The sequence below is a fragment of the Choloepus didactylus genome, chromosome 14 (assembly GCF_015220235.1).
Source record: "Choloepus didactylus isolate mChoDid1 chromosome 14, mChoDid1.pri, whole genome shotgun sequence".
NCBI lineage: Eukaryota > Metazoa > Chordata > Mammalia > Pilosa > Megalonychidae > Choloepus > Choloepus didactylus.
Window position 1 is genome coordinate 36,639,614 of NC_051320.1, and position 16,606 is coordinate 36,656,219.

Genomic DNA, 16,606 nt, shown 5'->3' on the forward strand with positions numbered 1-16,606 from the left:
CCCCATATCCCAAGCTCACCATTTGGCCGTACTGGAGGACTTCGAACCAATGGGCTGGTTGACAAGCTGGTTAGTACCATTGCGGCTGTCACCTTGTCCATGTCCAGTTCTTCTGAAGATTTCCTAGAAGACAGGGAGTGACTTGTTAGCCATGTTCACTCTGCATCCACTGTGGACCAAGCCATGTACCACATTTACTTCTGTAACTCATACCCATGAAAACCCAATTTTGTTAGCTTTATTTTATAGATGATGAAGCTGAAGCCAAAGAGGTTCACTGATTTGGTCTAAGTCATATGGCATGAGAAAAATAAAGATTCACGCATTCATTCGTTCATCATTCATTTAACAACCTATTTATTGAGAGTGTACCAAAGCACTAGATCCTGTTATACAGTGGTAAATAACAGAGTTCCTGCCCTCATGGAGCTTATAGGCTAATGGGGGGAGAAACACAATTATCAATAAACAAACAATGAAGAAGAAAATATTTTTGATAGTGATCAGTGCTGTGGAGGACACCAGCAGGTTGGCATGATAGCTGGTGTAGACGGGCCACACTTAGGGTAGTCAGGAAGGTTTCTCTGTGGGTGCGTCTCTGAGCTGAAATGTGACTGGACAGGAGAAGGCAGTCAAGCTGAGCCAGGAAAGCATTCCAAGAAGAAGAAACAGCACGTGCAAAGGCACGGCAGCAGGAATGAACTCAGGATGTTTGAAGAAACAACCAAATAGTGTGAGAAGGGGAGAGGGTGCAGAGCTGGTCATGGAGGGGTGCTGTGGCCATGACAGGGCGTTCTAGATTTGTTCTAAGAGGAACGAGAAGTCACTAGGAAGGCTTTAGACAGACCTGATGACATGATATGATTAATATTGTTTTAAAAAAATTATCTTGAGCTGCTATATGGATTTTAAGAAAGGTGGAAGAGAAGCAGAGAGACCAGTTACAAGATAATTGACAGGAATCCAGATGGGAGAAAATGATGGCTTGGATGAGGATGGAGGCAGTGGAAGATGAACTGGCAGGACTGGCTGCTGCACTGGGTGACAGAGATGAGCAAAGGGGAGAAATCAAGGATGACTCCCGGGTTTTTGGTTGAGTAGTGTGCTGGTTTGAATCTGTTATGTACCCCATAAAAGACTGTGTTCTTTTAATCCACTCTTGTGGGGGCAGACCCACTATTGTGGGTGGGATCTTTTGATTAGGTTGTTTCCATGGAGATGTGACCTACTCAATTGGGGGTGGGACCTTTTCATTTATTTCCATGGAGGTGTGACCCCTGCTCATTCAAGGTGGGTCTTAATTAGGTTACTGGAGTCCTTAAGAGAGCTGAGAACCGACACAGACCCAGACACTTGGAGAAGCTGAGACAGACATTTTGGAGAGGCTAAGATATGTAATCCAGAGTTTGCCCCCGGGAGAAGCTAAGAGAAGCTAAGACAGAAGCCCAGAGATGCTTAGAGACAGAAGCCCAGAGACATTTTGGAAAAAGCCACAGAAATAAGAAGTTGAACCCAGTAGAGAAGGACCAGCAGAGCCAACCATGTGCCTTCCCATGTGACAGAGGAACCCCAGATGCCACTGGCCTTTCTTCAGAGAAGGTATCATCCTGTTGATGTCTTAACTGCGACATTTTCATGACCTTAGAACTACAAATTCGTGAACTAATAAACCCCCATTGTAAAAGCCAATCCATTTCTGGTATATTGTATTCTGGCAGCTTTAGCAAACCGGAACAAGTAGTAACTAGGAGCCGTTTACTAAGACGGGAGAGACTGCGGGATAAATGTAATTAGGGATTTTTAAACTTCAGCACTCTCTTTGCTACTATAAAAAGTCAATCGGGATTTGGGCTGGAATTTAATGGCGGAGGTGGGGCAAGATGGCAGACTGGTGAGCTGTAAGTTTTAGCTACTCCTCCAGGAAAGTAGGTAAAAAGCCAGGAACTGCGTGGACTGGACACCACAGAGCAATCTGTCTTTGGGCATATTTCATACAACACTCATGAAAACGTGGAACTGCTGAGATCAGCGAAATCTGTAAGTTTTTGCGGCCAGGGGACCCGCGCCCCTCAAGGCCAGGCTCAGTCCCGGGGGAGGAGGGGCTGTCAGCTCCGGGAAGGAGAAGGGAGAATTGCAGTGGCTGCTCTTATCGGAAACTCATTCTACTGATTCAAACTCCAACCATAGATAGACTGAGACCAGACACCAGAGACACTGAGAGCAGCCAGCCCAGCAGAGAGGAGACAGACATAGAAAAAAAACAACACGAAAAACTCCAAAATAAAAGCGGAGGATTTTTGGAGTTCTGGTGAACGCAGAGGGGGGAAGGGTGGAGCTCAGGCCTTGAGGCGCATATGCAAATCCCGAAGCAAAGCTGATCTCTCTGCCCTGTGCACCTTTCCTTAATGGCCCTGGTTGCTTTGTCTATTAGCATTTCAATAACCCATTAGATCTCTGAGGAGGGCCGTTTTTTTTTTTTTTTTTTTTTTTTTTAAATCCTTTTTGCTTTTTCTAAAACAATTACTCTAAGAAGCTCAATACAGAAAGCTTCAAAGAATTGCAATTTGGGCACGTCAAGTCAAGAGCAGAACTAAGAGAGCTCTGAGACAAAAGGCAATAATCCAGTGGCTGAGAAAATTCACTAAACAACACAACTTCCCAAGAAAAGGGGGGTGTCCGCTCACAGCCACCATCCTGGTGGACAGGAAACACTCCTGCCCATCGCCAGCCCCATAGCCCAGAGCTGCCCCAGACAACCCAGTGTGACGGAAGTGCTTCAAATAACAGGCACACACCACAAAACTGGGCGTGGACATTAGCCTTCCCTGCAACCTCAGCTGAATGTCCCAGAGCTGGGAAGGTGGAGCAGTGTGAATTAACAAAGCCCCATTCAGCCATCATTTGAGCAGACTGGGAGCCTCCCTACACAGCCCAGCAGCCCAGAACTGCCCTGGGGGGACGGCACTCACCTGTGACATAGCACAGTCATCCCTCAACAGAGGACCCGGGGTGCACGGCCTGGAAGAGGGGCCCACTTGCAAGTCTCAGGAGCCATACGCCAATACCAAAGACTTGTGGGTCAGTGGCAGAGACAAACTGTGGCAGGACTGAACTGAAGGATTAGACTATTGCAGCAGCTTTAAAACTCTAGGATCATCAGGGAGATTTGATTGTTAGGGCCACCCCCCCTCCCCGACTGCCCAGAAACACGCCCCACATACAGGGCAGGCAACACCAACTACACACGCAAGCTTGGTACACCAATTGGGCCCCACAAGACTCACTCCCCCACTCACCAAAAGGCTAAGCAGGGGAGATCTGGCTTGTGGAGAACAGGTGGCTCGTGGACGCCACCTGCTGGTTAGTTAGAGAAAGTGTACTCCACGAAGCTGTAGATCTGATAAATTAGAGATAAGGACTTCAACTGGTCTACAAACCCTAAAAGAACCCTATCAAGTTCAGCAAATGCCACGAGGCCAAAAACAACAGAAAATTATAAAGCATATGAAAAAACCAGACGATATGGATAACCCAAGCCCAAGCACCCAAATCAAAAGACCAGAAGAGACACAGCACCTAGAGCAGCTACTCAAAGAACTAAAGATGAACAATGAGACCATAGTACGGGATATGAAGGAAATCAAGAAGACCCTAGAAGAGCATAAAGAAGACATTGCAAGACTAAATAAAAAATGGATGATCTTATGGAAATTAAAGAAACTGTTGACCAAATTAAAAAGATTCTGGACACTCATAGTACAAGACTAGAGGAAGTTGAACAACGAATCAGTGACCTGGAAGATGACAGAATGGAAAATGAAAGCATAAAAGAAAGAATGGGGAAAAAAATTGAAAAACTCGAAATGAACCTCAGGGATATGATAGATAATATGAAACGTCCGAATATAAGACTCATTGGTGTCCCAGAAGGGGAAGAAAAGGGTAAAGGTCTAGGAAGAGTATTCAAAGAAATTGTTGGGGAAAACTTCCCAAATCTTCTAAACAACATAAATACACAAATCATAAATGCTCAGCGAACTCCAAATAGAATAAATCCAAAAAAAACCACTCCGAGACATATACTGATCACACTGTCAAACATAGAAGAGAAGGAGCAAGTTCTGAAAGCAGCAAGAGAAAAGCAATTCACCACATACAAAGGAAACAGCATAAGACTAAGTAGTGACTACTCAGCAGCCACCATGGAGGCAAGAAGGCAGTGGCACGATATATTTAAAATTCTGAGTGAGAGGAATTTCCAGCCAAGAATACTTTATCCAGCAAAGCTCTCCTTCAAATTTGAGGGAGAGCTTAAATTTTTCACAGACAAAGAAATGCTGAGAGAATTTGCTAACAAGAGACCTGCCCTACTGGAGATACTAAAGGGAGCCCTACAGACAGAGAAACAAAGACAGGACAGAGAGACTTGGAGAAAGGTTCAGTACTAAAGAGATTCGGTATGGGTACAATAAAGGATATTAATAGAGAGAGGGAAAAATATGGCAAACATAATCCAAAGGATAAGATGGCCGATTCAAGAAATGCCTTCACGGTTTTAACGTTGAATGTAAATGGATTAAACTCCCCAATTAAAAGATATAGATTCGCAGAATGGATCAAAAAAAATGAACCATCAATATGTTGCATACAAGAGACTCATCTTAGACACAGGGACACAAAGAAACTGAAAGTGAAAGGATGGAAAAAAATATTTCATGCAAGTTACAGCCAAAAGAAAGCAGGTGTAGCAATATTAATCTCAGATAAAATAGACTTCAAATGCAGGGATGTTTTGAGAGACAAAGAAGGCCACTACATACTAATAAAAGGGGCAATTCAGCAAGAAGAAATAACAGTCGTAAATGTCTATGCACCCAATCAAGGTGCCACAAAATACATGAAAGAAACACTGGCAAAACTAAAGGAAGCAATTGATGTTTCCACAATAATTGTGGGAGACTTCAACACATCACTCTCTCCTATAGATAGATCAACCAGACAGAAGACCAATAAGGAAATTGAAAACCTAAACAATCTGATAAATGAATTAGATTTAACAGACATCTACAGGACATTACATCCCAAATCAACAGGATACACATACTTTTCTAGTGCTCACGGAACTTTCTCCAGAATAGATCATATGCTGGGACATAAAACAAGCCTCAATAAATTTAAAAAAGATTGAAATTATTCAAAGCACATTCTCTGACCACAATGGAATACAATTAGAAGTCAATAACCATCAGAGACTTAGAAAATTCACAAATACCTGGAGGTTAAACAACACACTCCTAAACAATCAGTGGGTTAAAGAAGAAATAGCAAGAGAAATTGCTAAATATATAGAGACGAATGAAAATGAGAACACAACATACCAAAACCTATGGGATGCAGCAAAAGCAGTGCTAAGGGGGAAATTTATAGCACTAAACGCATATATTAAAAAGGAAGAAAGAGCCAAAATCAAAGAACTAATGGATCAACTGAAGAAGCTAGAAAATGAACAGCAAACCAATCCTAAACCAAGTACAAGAAAAGAAATAACAAGGATTAAAGCAGAAATAAATGACATAGAGAACAAAAAAACAATAGAAAGGATAAATATCACCAAAAGTTGGTTCTTTGAGAAGATCAACAAGATTGACAAGCCCCTAGCTAGACTGACAAAATCAAAAAGAGAGAAGACCCATATAAACAAAATAATGAATGAAAAAGGTAACATAACTGCAGATCCTGAAGAAATTAAAAAAATTATAAGAGGATATTATGAACAACTGTATGGCAACAAACTGGATAATGTAGAAGAAATGGACAATTTCCTGGAAACATATGAACAACCTAGACTGACCAGAGAAGAAATAGAAGACCTCAACCAACCCATCACAAGCAAAGAGATCCAATCAGTCATCAAAAATCTTCCCACAAATAAATGCCCAGGGCCAGATGGCTTCACAGGGGAATTCTACCAAACTTTCCAGAAAGAACTGACACCAATCTTACTCAAACTCTTTCAAAACATTGAAAAAAATGGAACACTACCTAACTCATTTTATGAAGCTAACATCAATCTAATACCAAAACCAGGCAAAGATGCTACAAAAAAGGAAAACTACCGGCCAATCTCCCTAATGAATATAGATGCAAAAATCCTCAACAAAATACTTGCAAATCGAATCCAAAGACACATTAAAAAAATCATACACCATGACCAAGTGGGGTTCATTCCAGGCATGCAAGGATGGTTCAACATAAGAAAAACAATCAATGTATTACAACACATTAAAAACTCGAAAGGGAAAAATCAATTGATCATCTCAATAGATGCTGAAAAAAGCATTTGACAAAATCCAACATCCCTTTTTGATAAAAACACTTCAAAAGGTAGGAATTGAAGGAAACTTCCTCAACATGATAAAGAGCATATATGAAAAACCCACAGCCAGCATAGTACTCAATGGTGAGAGACTGAAAGCCTTCCCTCTAAGATCAGGAACAAGACAAGGATGCCCGCTGTCACCACTGTTATTCAACATTGTGCTGGAAGTGCTAGCGAGGGCAATCCGGCAAGACAAAGAAATAAAAGGCATCCAAATTGGAAAAGAAGAAGTAAAACTGTCATTGTTTGCAGATGATATGATCTTATATCTAGAAAACCCTGAGAAATTGACGATACACCTACTAGAGCTAATAAACAAATTTAGCAAAGTAGCAGGATACAAGATTAATGCACATAAGTCAGTAATGTTTCTATATGCTAGAAATGAACAAACTGAAGAGACACTCAAGAAAAAGATACCATTTTCAATAGCAACTAAAAAAATCAAGTACCTAGGAATAAACTTAACCAAAGATGTAAAAGACCTATACAAAGAAAACTACATAACTCTACTAAAAGAAATAGAAGGGGACCTTAAAAGATGGAAAAATATTCCATGTTCATGGATAGGAAGGCTAAATGTCATTAAGATGTCAATTCTACCCAAACTCATCTACAGATTCAATGCAATCCCAATCAAAATTCCAACAACCTACTTTGCAGACTTGGAAAAGCTAGTTATCAAATTTATTTGGAAAGGGAAGATGCCTCGAATTGCTAAAGACACTCTAAAAAAGAAAAACGAAGTGGGAGGACTTACACTCCCTGACTTTGAAGCTTATTATAAAGCCACAGTTGCCAAAACAGCATGGTACTGGCACAAAGATAGACATATAGATCAATGGAATCGAATTGAGAATTCAGAGATAGACCCTCAGATCTATGGCCGACTGATCTTTGATAAGGCCCCCAAAGTCACCGAACTGAGTCATAATGGTCTTTTCAACAAATGGGGCTGGGAGAGTTGGATATCCATATCCAAAAGAATGAAAGAGGACCCCTACCTCACCCCCTACACAAAAATTAACTCAAAATGGACCAAAGATCTCAATATAAAAGAAAGTACCATAAAACTCCTAGAAGATAATGTAGGAAAACATCTTCAAGACCTTGTATTAGGAGGCCACTTCCTAGACTTTACACCCAAAGAACAAGCAACAAAAGAGAAAATAGATAAATGGGAACTCCTCAAGCTTAGAAGTTTCTGCACCTCAAAGGAATTTCTCAAAAAGGTAAAGAGGCAGCCAACTCAATGGGAAAAAATTTTTGGAAACCATGTATCTGACAAAAGACTGATATCTTGCATATACAAAGAAATCCTACAACTCAATGACAATAGTACAGACAGCCCAATTATAAAATGGGCAAAAGATATGAAAAGACAGTTCTCTGAAGAGGAAATACAAATGGCCAAGAAACACATGAAAAAATGTTCAGCTTTACTAGCTATTAGAGAGATGCAAATTAAGACCACAATGAGATACCATCTAACACCGATTAGAATGGCTGCCATTAAACAAACAGGAAACTACAAATGCTGGAGGGGATGTGGAGAAATTGGAACTCTTATTCATTGTTGGTGGGACTGTATAATGGTTCAGCCACTCTGGAAGTCAGTCTGGCAGTTCCTTAGAAAACTAGATATAGAGCTACCATTCGATCCAGCGATTGCACTTCTCGGTATATACCCGGAAGATCGGAAAGCAGTGACACGAACAGATATCTGCACGCCAATGTTCATAGCAGCATTATTCACAATGGCCAAGAGATGGAAACAACCCAAATGTCCTTCAACAGATGAGTGGATGAATAAAATGTGGTATATACACACGATGGAATACTACGCGGCAGTAAGAAGTAACGATCTCGTGAAACATATGACAACATGGATGAACCTTGAAGACATAATGCTGAGCGAAATAAGCCAGGCACAAAAAGAGAAATATTATATGCTACCACTAATGTGAACTTTGAAAAATGTAAAACAAATGGTTTATAATGTAGAATGTAGGGGAACTAGCAGTAGAGAGCAATTAAGGAAGGGGGAACAATAATCCAAGAAGAACAGATAAGCTATTTAACGTTCTGGGGATGCCCAGAAATGACTATGGTCTGTTAATTTCTGATGGATGTAGTAGGAACAAGTTCACTGAAATGTTGCTATATTATGTAACTTTCTTGGGGTAAAGTAGGAACATGTTGGAAGTTAAGCAGTTATCTTAGGTTAGTTGTCTTTTCTTACTCCCTTGTTATGGTCTCTTTGAAATGTTCTTTTATTGTATGTTTGTTTTCTTTTAACTTTTTTTTCATACAGTTGATTTAAAAAAGAAGGGAAAGTTAAAAAAAAAAAAAAGAAAAAAGACAAACAAGGAAAAAAAAAAAAAAAGATGTAGTGCCCCCGTGAGGAGCCTGTGGAGAATGCAGGGGTATTCGCCTACCCCACCTCCATGGTTGCTAACATGACCACAGACATAGGGGACTGGTGGTTTGATGGGTTGAGCCCTCTACCATAAGTTTTACCCTTGGGAAGACGGTTGCTGCAAAGGAGAGGCTAGGCCTCCCTGTATTTGTGCCTAAGAGTCTCCTCCTGAATGCCTCTTTGTTGCTCAGATGTGGCCCTGTCTCTCTGGCTAAGCCAACTTGAAAGGTGAAATCACTGCCCTCCCCACTACGTGGGATCAGACACCCAGGGAAGTGAATCTCCCTGGCAACGTGGAATATGACTCCCGGGGAGGAATGTAGACCCGGCATCGTGGAATGGAGAACATCTTCTTGACCAAAAGGGGGATGTGAAAGGAAATGAAATAAGCTTCAGTGGCAGAGAGATTCCAAAACGAGCCGAGAGATCACTCTGGTGGGCACTCTTACGCACACTTTAGACAACCTTTTTTAGGTTCTAAAGAATTGGGGTAGCTGGTGGTGGATACCTGAAACTATTAAACTACAACCCAGAACCCATGAATCTCGAAGACAGTTGTATAAAAATGTAGCTTATGAGGGGTGACAATGGGATTGGGAATGCCATAAGGACCAAACTCCACTTTGTCTAGTTTATGGATGGATGTGTAGAAAAGTAGGGGAAGCAAACAAACAGATAAAGGTACCCAGTGTTCTTTTTTACTTCAATTGCTCTTTTTCACTCTAATTATTATTCTTGTTATTTTTGTGTGTGTGATAATGAAGGTGTCAGGGATTGATTTAGGTGATGAATGTACAACTATGTAATGGTTCTGTAAACAATCGAAAGTACAATTTGTTTGTATGACTGCGTGGTATGTGAATATATCTCAATAAAATGATGATTAAAAAAAAAAAAAAAAAAAAAAAGAAAGTCAATCGTAGGTTAGTTACCGTGTTGTTACAGTGAAGAGCTATTGGTACCATTCACCAAGCTGCAATGCTTGCTCTGGTTTATTAATTTTGGCCAGTTAACTCAGGATAAAGGTTCACAAGATAATGACCACTGTGAACTGGAATCAGCTTCTTTGAGCTTATTTCAATAAAGAAGTTAATACTGAGAGGCAAAAATGTATGAGGTACAGTGACATCAGATAAACTGTCCCACCTACTGAGAGATGAACATTTTCAAATTAGGAAATAGTTGAAGAAGCACAACAGAGGATTAATAAGTCATATCCACAAATGAATTGTCATTTTGACAGATGGGGCTTTCATTCACAGGTGTGCTGCATAATCTGTAAAAGCAATGAACTCTTAGAGATGGAAACTTCATAGCATCATTTCACCACACAGTGGAAAGAGAGATTCCTAAATTGGAGAAAGAGCAAATGGTTCCTGATTTTCTTTGGGCTGCTTAATTAATCTCAGTACAGTTACAAAAATTATTAGAAGTTGGTGCTTTAATGTCCACTATGCTACACTTTTAAGCCACCTTTGCGTCAAAAATATCATTAAAAAGCAAAGATTACTTTCTCAATTCAAGGTACCAAAAGATGGGACTCTCTGAAATTTTCTTTTATAATTCTTCTCAAAGTACCTTATGCTATTTCTCAGCAAACTATTCCATCAAAAGACAAATTACTTGTTTCAGAGACTGGCAATTAAAAATACTCCTATAAAGCATGCTTGAGAGTGACAATGAAATTCACTCTGCAGAAGTTCTTGAAACAATTTCTTACACTTAGGAAAAAACTGCGCATCCATTGGGCAAGCCAGTTTAAAGATGTTGCTCTGTCCACAATTTACCAGATCCCAGCACTTGTGAGTAAAGGTTATGAGGTTTCTTCCAGAAGCAATGCCTCTTGAAACAGCACCAGGGAAAGAAAGCAAGCCTTGAGGTAATTTCAAGTGTGGTGTTGACTCACTATCCCCTTGGAATCATGTTACAGGGGGAAGGACTAACCTGGGGGTTTCAAAAGTTCTTCTTTTAAAATCCCCATTATTGGACAGAACATAGTAAAAATGTGTCTGCCACCTTTATTTCTTTTCCCATCCATTAGTGCTTTGAGTGGCTTTGTGGATGTTATGTTTCAAGTTTTCGGTTTCAGGTAACACCAGTGTATCTCTAACAGATGCACATCAAGAGACATTTCTTTCCATCATCCTTGATGAATCTACCTGGTTGTATTGAATTGACTTCATTTTTCTTTCAGGGAGTTTCCCATGTGCTTATCTGTATTTGTTGGTGTTACTTTTGCTTATTATTTTCCCTGTTTACTATTTTTCTATTGTAAGGTTTATAATTTTGAAAATTTTTAAATGTTCTCATCCTTAAAATGGAGGTAATAATACTCTATCCCATAAAACTGTAATGAATATTATTTAAATAATCTATCTTAAATTCTTGTGCTATAAATAGTAGACTGTAATTGATTAATGCTCTAGCTGCTGCTATTAATATTGTTTTTACTTTTAATTTTTCCTCCATATTTCACCTTAATTCTTGAATAAACCAGTATATCAGGAAATAAAAAAAAAATTAAAACTACCCTCCCAAACCACACTGGGTTAAAGGTCTGGAAGCTTTCCTTGCTTTGGTGAAGTTTTGGTTAAAATAAATCAGTATTTTATTCCATGAGAACCTTCAAACCAAGAGTTTCACATTAAAACTCTCAATTCAGAAGCAAATAGATTGTTTTTAAAATGGAAGGAAAGTTTCAAAGGTCAGTGCTGAATAAAAATATGCAGTTTTTACGATACCATAGCCTCTATGAAAAATTGTTTGATCATATAAAATAAAGATCAGGTTATTAAAATCAGATCCTGGACAGTTAAAAAAAAAAAAACAGAGAGAGAGAGAGAGAAGCACTTGCTCTACAGGCTCAGGTAAAAGCAAAAATGAGCTTGGGGCACCCTGGGGCTCCTCCAACTACCCGTCCTCCCAGCGGCCAGCATCTGTAGGGTGCCCGTGAGCAGGCCACTCCTGTCATCTCTTCCAGCACTGAATTGCAGGAGTTGCTGACTTCTCTTCCCAGCTGTCCATCTCCTCTTTTTCTCTTACTGACTACAGCCTTCAGAGGCCCACAACCTGGCACAGGAAAATGGCTTTGTAGGGAGAAGGGCCCCCACCCCTTGCCCAGATTCCTAAAAGGACTTGCTATTGTCAGGCCTTTTTCTTCTCCTACATCTTGGTCTAACGGCCCTTTTTGTTTTTCCTCCCTCCATTTGCTTTGTATTGCTTTTGATTTTCCACACCCAAGGTGAACATTTTTGTTTTAGAGGTCTAATTGATATTAACTCAAACACTGATCTATGCTTGTTTTTTTTTTTTAATGTGAGAATGCATCATTTTTTATAGAGAATGCATCATTATAATGTCCATATGTGTTTTGCGGTTGCCAAAATCCACCACTTCATTTCAAAATAACTATTGAGCATCATAAAGTGGATTTTAGATTAATAATGAAAAGAGGAATAAACATTACTATAATCAGAATGTTTTCATACTTGGATTACCTTTAAGTATTCCATTGGTATTGGAAGTCACTAACAACAACAAATCAAAGCAAGACATTGCTAATGACTGAGTTTATAACCTATATTTCTCAGGGAGGATTTTTATCATGCTACATGAAACATTACCAGATGATAGGGCCTTGTGCTGAGTTGTGTTTTTGTTTATATCTTTGTTTAATTTCTTTGGGTACAATACTATCTAATTACTGAATAATTGGTGCTGCAAATTTAAATCCTTATAATTAAATGTGAAGAGATGATATACAAAGTAGAGTCTGCTACACTTGGTAGAAATTGCTGCAAAGGCCTCCTGGTAGATTTAGAGTTGAGAAAACAAAAACAAAAAAAAAACTAGAGGTGATATTAAATGATCTCTCCTGATTTGAATTTACTATTGAAAACCTTACTGATAGCATATTTATAAAATCTTTTTCAATAATCTTTCCTTCCAGACTTGCTTGACTATATTGAACTTGATAATATTTTGAATATTTAAAAAATAATAGTAATAATGGTTGTTGACTTATCACTCTATATGAGGTTTGGCTCTCAGGTTGATCAGACTTAGATGAAGTAATAGGACTTCAAGATGGGAGAATCACATTCCAGGCAGGGAAGTGTCAAGTCCTTTGCTCACTGGGAGATGGTTTAGGAATCCTGTATGAGAGGGTGCAGTGGGAGACACAGCTGGACAGAGCCTGGACCAGATCATGGGACCCTTGTGTGCCAGTTTAAGTGGTTTGTTGTGTTCTTGTAAACAAAGAGAAGCCATTGAGATTCATAAGCCTTGGAGAGAGAGGATCAATCTCTGTATTTAGAAATGTGTTGAAATTGAAAATATAATGGAAAAGGGAGAAACTGAAGTCTGGCTATTCAGCTATGTTTGCAGTAGTCTCAATTCAAACCCAAAATATTAGACTAAGAGACAAGTGTCCTTCTGTGAACAGAATCTATTCAGCCTGAGTACAGCACACTCTTGATATTTGCTAAGGATGTTTTCTGGACCTCTCTGGGAGAGGTGGTGAGGGTAAAGGTTAAGAGGGCAGGTGAGTTAGACAACTCGGGTTCAAATCCACGCTCTGCCACTTACAGTCATTTAGCTGTGTGACTTTGGGTAAATTACTTAACCTCTCTGAGTCTCTGTATCCTCATCTGTTAGAGGAGGATAAAGTAGGTTTGTTGAAGGGATTAAGTGAGTAAACACGTGCATTCACCAGTCCAGAGTCTTGCCCATAGTAAGGGTTCCATGGATGTTAGCTTTATTAACCGTCAAATTCATAAATATGACCATAGCATATGTCCCTACATGAAAGAGGAAAGTATGATATTTCTTCACTGCTCTTAGCCAGCACTAGCAGTTGCTGTTTTTCTTTTTTTGGGGGAGTTGTGGTGGTGATGTTATTTTTCATAAAGAACAAAACTGTGTTATAACTTCATGAGACTTTGCACACGGAGGAACAGCTGCTGGGTCACTCACTAGAGCTACAAGCCAAAGCTTGGGCAAAGCTTGGGCAAAGCTACAGCTCATTACACCATGGCCCTTTAGGATGGCTCCCAAATAACCAAGGCCTAGAGTGCCCTTTGGGAGTTTTGTGTTTAAGAGTTTATGGTTTCTTACTTCATATTTTAGTGGTAGAGTTTAATCCTTTATCATGCCAAAAGACATATTTAACTGGAACATTTATAATTGGAGACTTTTAAATTTTATTTAATTATATTCCTTATCCCCCCTCTCCCCAAATTTGTTAGCAATTGAAGACTAAAGAGACATGGTTTGCAAACTTGAAAAAAAATTTGATTTACAATTTTTAAAAAAATTTAAGTACCGTACTATGTATTGGAATTAAAACCTTATTTAAAAAACTAAAACTAAAAAAAAAAGAGTTTATGCTTTCAGTACTCACACTGGTAAGTACTTGCCAAGTGAAAGGACCACGTGAGATACTGGGAATATACTTGCAAAGGAAACCAATGGATTCTCTGCCCTCCTGATCTAGAGGAGAACCAGACCTTAACCGAATCCACACAAGTAAGTGTAAACTACGTATGATAAATGCCAGGAAGCGTAAACTACATGTGTGGTTGATGAGGACCCACCTGGTTAGTCCCTACTGCAGGGAGAAGTGTTTTGAGATTGGAAGCAAGAATTGGCGTTACCTGGCTGAGGGGTTGGAAGAGCTTCTGGGTGGAGTAAGAGCCCGGACAAAGGCCTGGAACCAAAAAGGAATAGAAGGGCTGAGCATGGTGTGCCATGTGCAGGAGAGGAGACTGGCTGAGGTCAAGGCTCAGAAGTTATGCAAGGCTTTTAGTCTTTATCTTAAAGGCACTGGGAGGCATTGAAGTGTTTGAAGCAAAGTCGGGTTGGGAGAGGTCTGGTCGGGTTGGGGTGATGCTATCAGATTTGCTTTTCAAAAAAGCTCACTCTGGCTGCCTCAGAGAAAATGAGTTTCTTGAGTGTGACAACTGATCTTTTATCTGAGGAATTGATTGCCTGGGTGACTGTTGCAGCAGGTTGCAGAATGACATCATCTACAACATGAAGAGGCAATCAGTGGAGTGTGTGCGGGACTGGCAGACACGCTCCTGGCCAGAGGTCTTTTGCACAGCGAGGCTGCTCTGGCCGGGAGCTCAGCCGTGGCTGGGGCTTACAAGGCCAGCTATTGTTAGTGATGCAAGAAGCCTTTTGCTCCTTTTGAGCCACTTCAGGCCTGAATGCCGTCTGCTTGGAGGGTGCACGCAAACCGGGTCTTGCCTGGCTAGCCCAACCAGGGAAGAGAGAAATCTTTTACAACTGTGAGAGGCATAAGAGACATTTGTCTGCAATTAAAGTGCTATAGTCACAAATGGAAATAAAAATGAATAATACATTTCTTAGACAAGCACCAATCCAGTTCCTTAGCAACTACCGAAACCTGCTGTCTAGACCAAGTTCAATCACTTTTAAAACTTGTGATAATCTTAAAACAAGGTTGAAAATAAAAACTATTCAACAGGAAAGGCCACAGTAACATCTTCAGTCTTGGAATACTGGAGAAGCTTCTAAGAGTTTGGAAAATTGGATTCAGTAACTATTAAGTATGATTAGGCACTATAGCTTGATTTCTTTTCTAAAGGAATCTTGTAGTAAATGTAAATGTTAACTCTTTCAATTTAATTTTAGCTGCTGTTTCTCATAAAGCTTTAGGGGAGATCAGGGAAGCTGCCCATTACAATAAAGCTTCATCAAACAAGACAACCAAGATGGAAAAATCAGAGCAAATACATCCTTATTCATAAGAAAATATAGGTCAGTATGTCTCAAACTACCTGTGGGGAAGGATCATTTTAAATAAATTTCCAGTCTGTTGTGGCTCAATACTTTTGTAAAACACAATAAAAATGGCTGATGGATGGTGCTATGCGATTTCTAAACTGATTGCTTTGTACCTAGCTCAGCTTGGACCAGTAACAAAGAGTCTGCAGACTAGCATCGGCCCCTTCATGGGCCACACTTTGAGCAGCAGGGAGCTGGGCAATTGCTTGATTTCCTTTTCATTTCACCTGAAGAGATAACATTCAGTCCTGTCCCTCTTTCTCTCATTCCCTACTCTGCTCCTTTTGGACCTTCCCACCACTGACCTCTCTCCTGTCTTTGGCTCTGGCCACCGGACTTCACCTTCCATTGTAAACAACCTCATGGGTCCTCACCCCTCCCCTGTTACTATACTCTGGCTCTTCCTTGAGTGACGACTCCTGCCACTCCCCCTGAGGTCGGGCAAGGGGTGGAGGTGGGGGTGGGCTCTTGGCCTTTTACCTGCTTCCCTTGGGAGACCATCACTCTTTGCCCTTGTGTAAAATTCTTAGTCCTTTCAGGCTCAGTCCATGCAGTTAACACCTCTGTCTCCCCCTCTTTATGTGCCAGAGCTGCTGTAACAAATACCCCAGACTAGCTAACTGAAACAATAGGAATTTATTGTCTCACAGTTTTGGAGGCTTGAAGTCCAAAACAAGGTGTTAGCAGGATGGCACTTTCTCTGTAGTCTCCAGGATTCCGGTGGTGGCTGCTGGCAATCCATAACTCAATCTCTGTCCCCGACACATGGTCGTCTCTCTCCCTGTATGTCTCTTAACACTGCATCCAAATTTCCACTGCTTATAAGGACTCTAGTCATGTTGGAATAAGGTCCACCCTGATTCAGTTTGGCCTCACCTTAACTAACATCTTCAAATGGGTTCACATCCACAGGACCAGGGGTTGGGACTTGAACATGTCTTTGTGGGGGTGTAAGTCAATCCATAACCCTCCCCCTGCCTATTTCAGGTATCAAACAA

The 16,606-nt window shown here is 40.3% G+C and overlaps 1 protein-coding gene across 1 annotated transcript in view; it reads right to left on the minus strand.

Moving 5' to 3' along the window:
* The window catches only part of ZNF704 (zinc finger protein 704), a 265,604-nt gene that overhangs the window by 44,326 nt on the left and 204,672 nt on the right, over positions 1 to 16,606 (minus strand). The window contains exon 3 of the mRNA XM_037803600.1: positions 20 to 123. Coding sequence (XP_037659528.1) covers positions 20 to 123 — 104 coding nt within the window. The remainder of the gene's footprint in view (positions 1 to 19; positions 124 to 16,606) is intronic.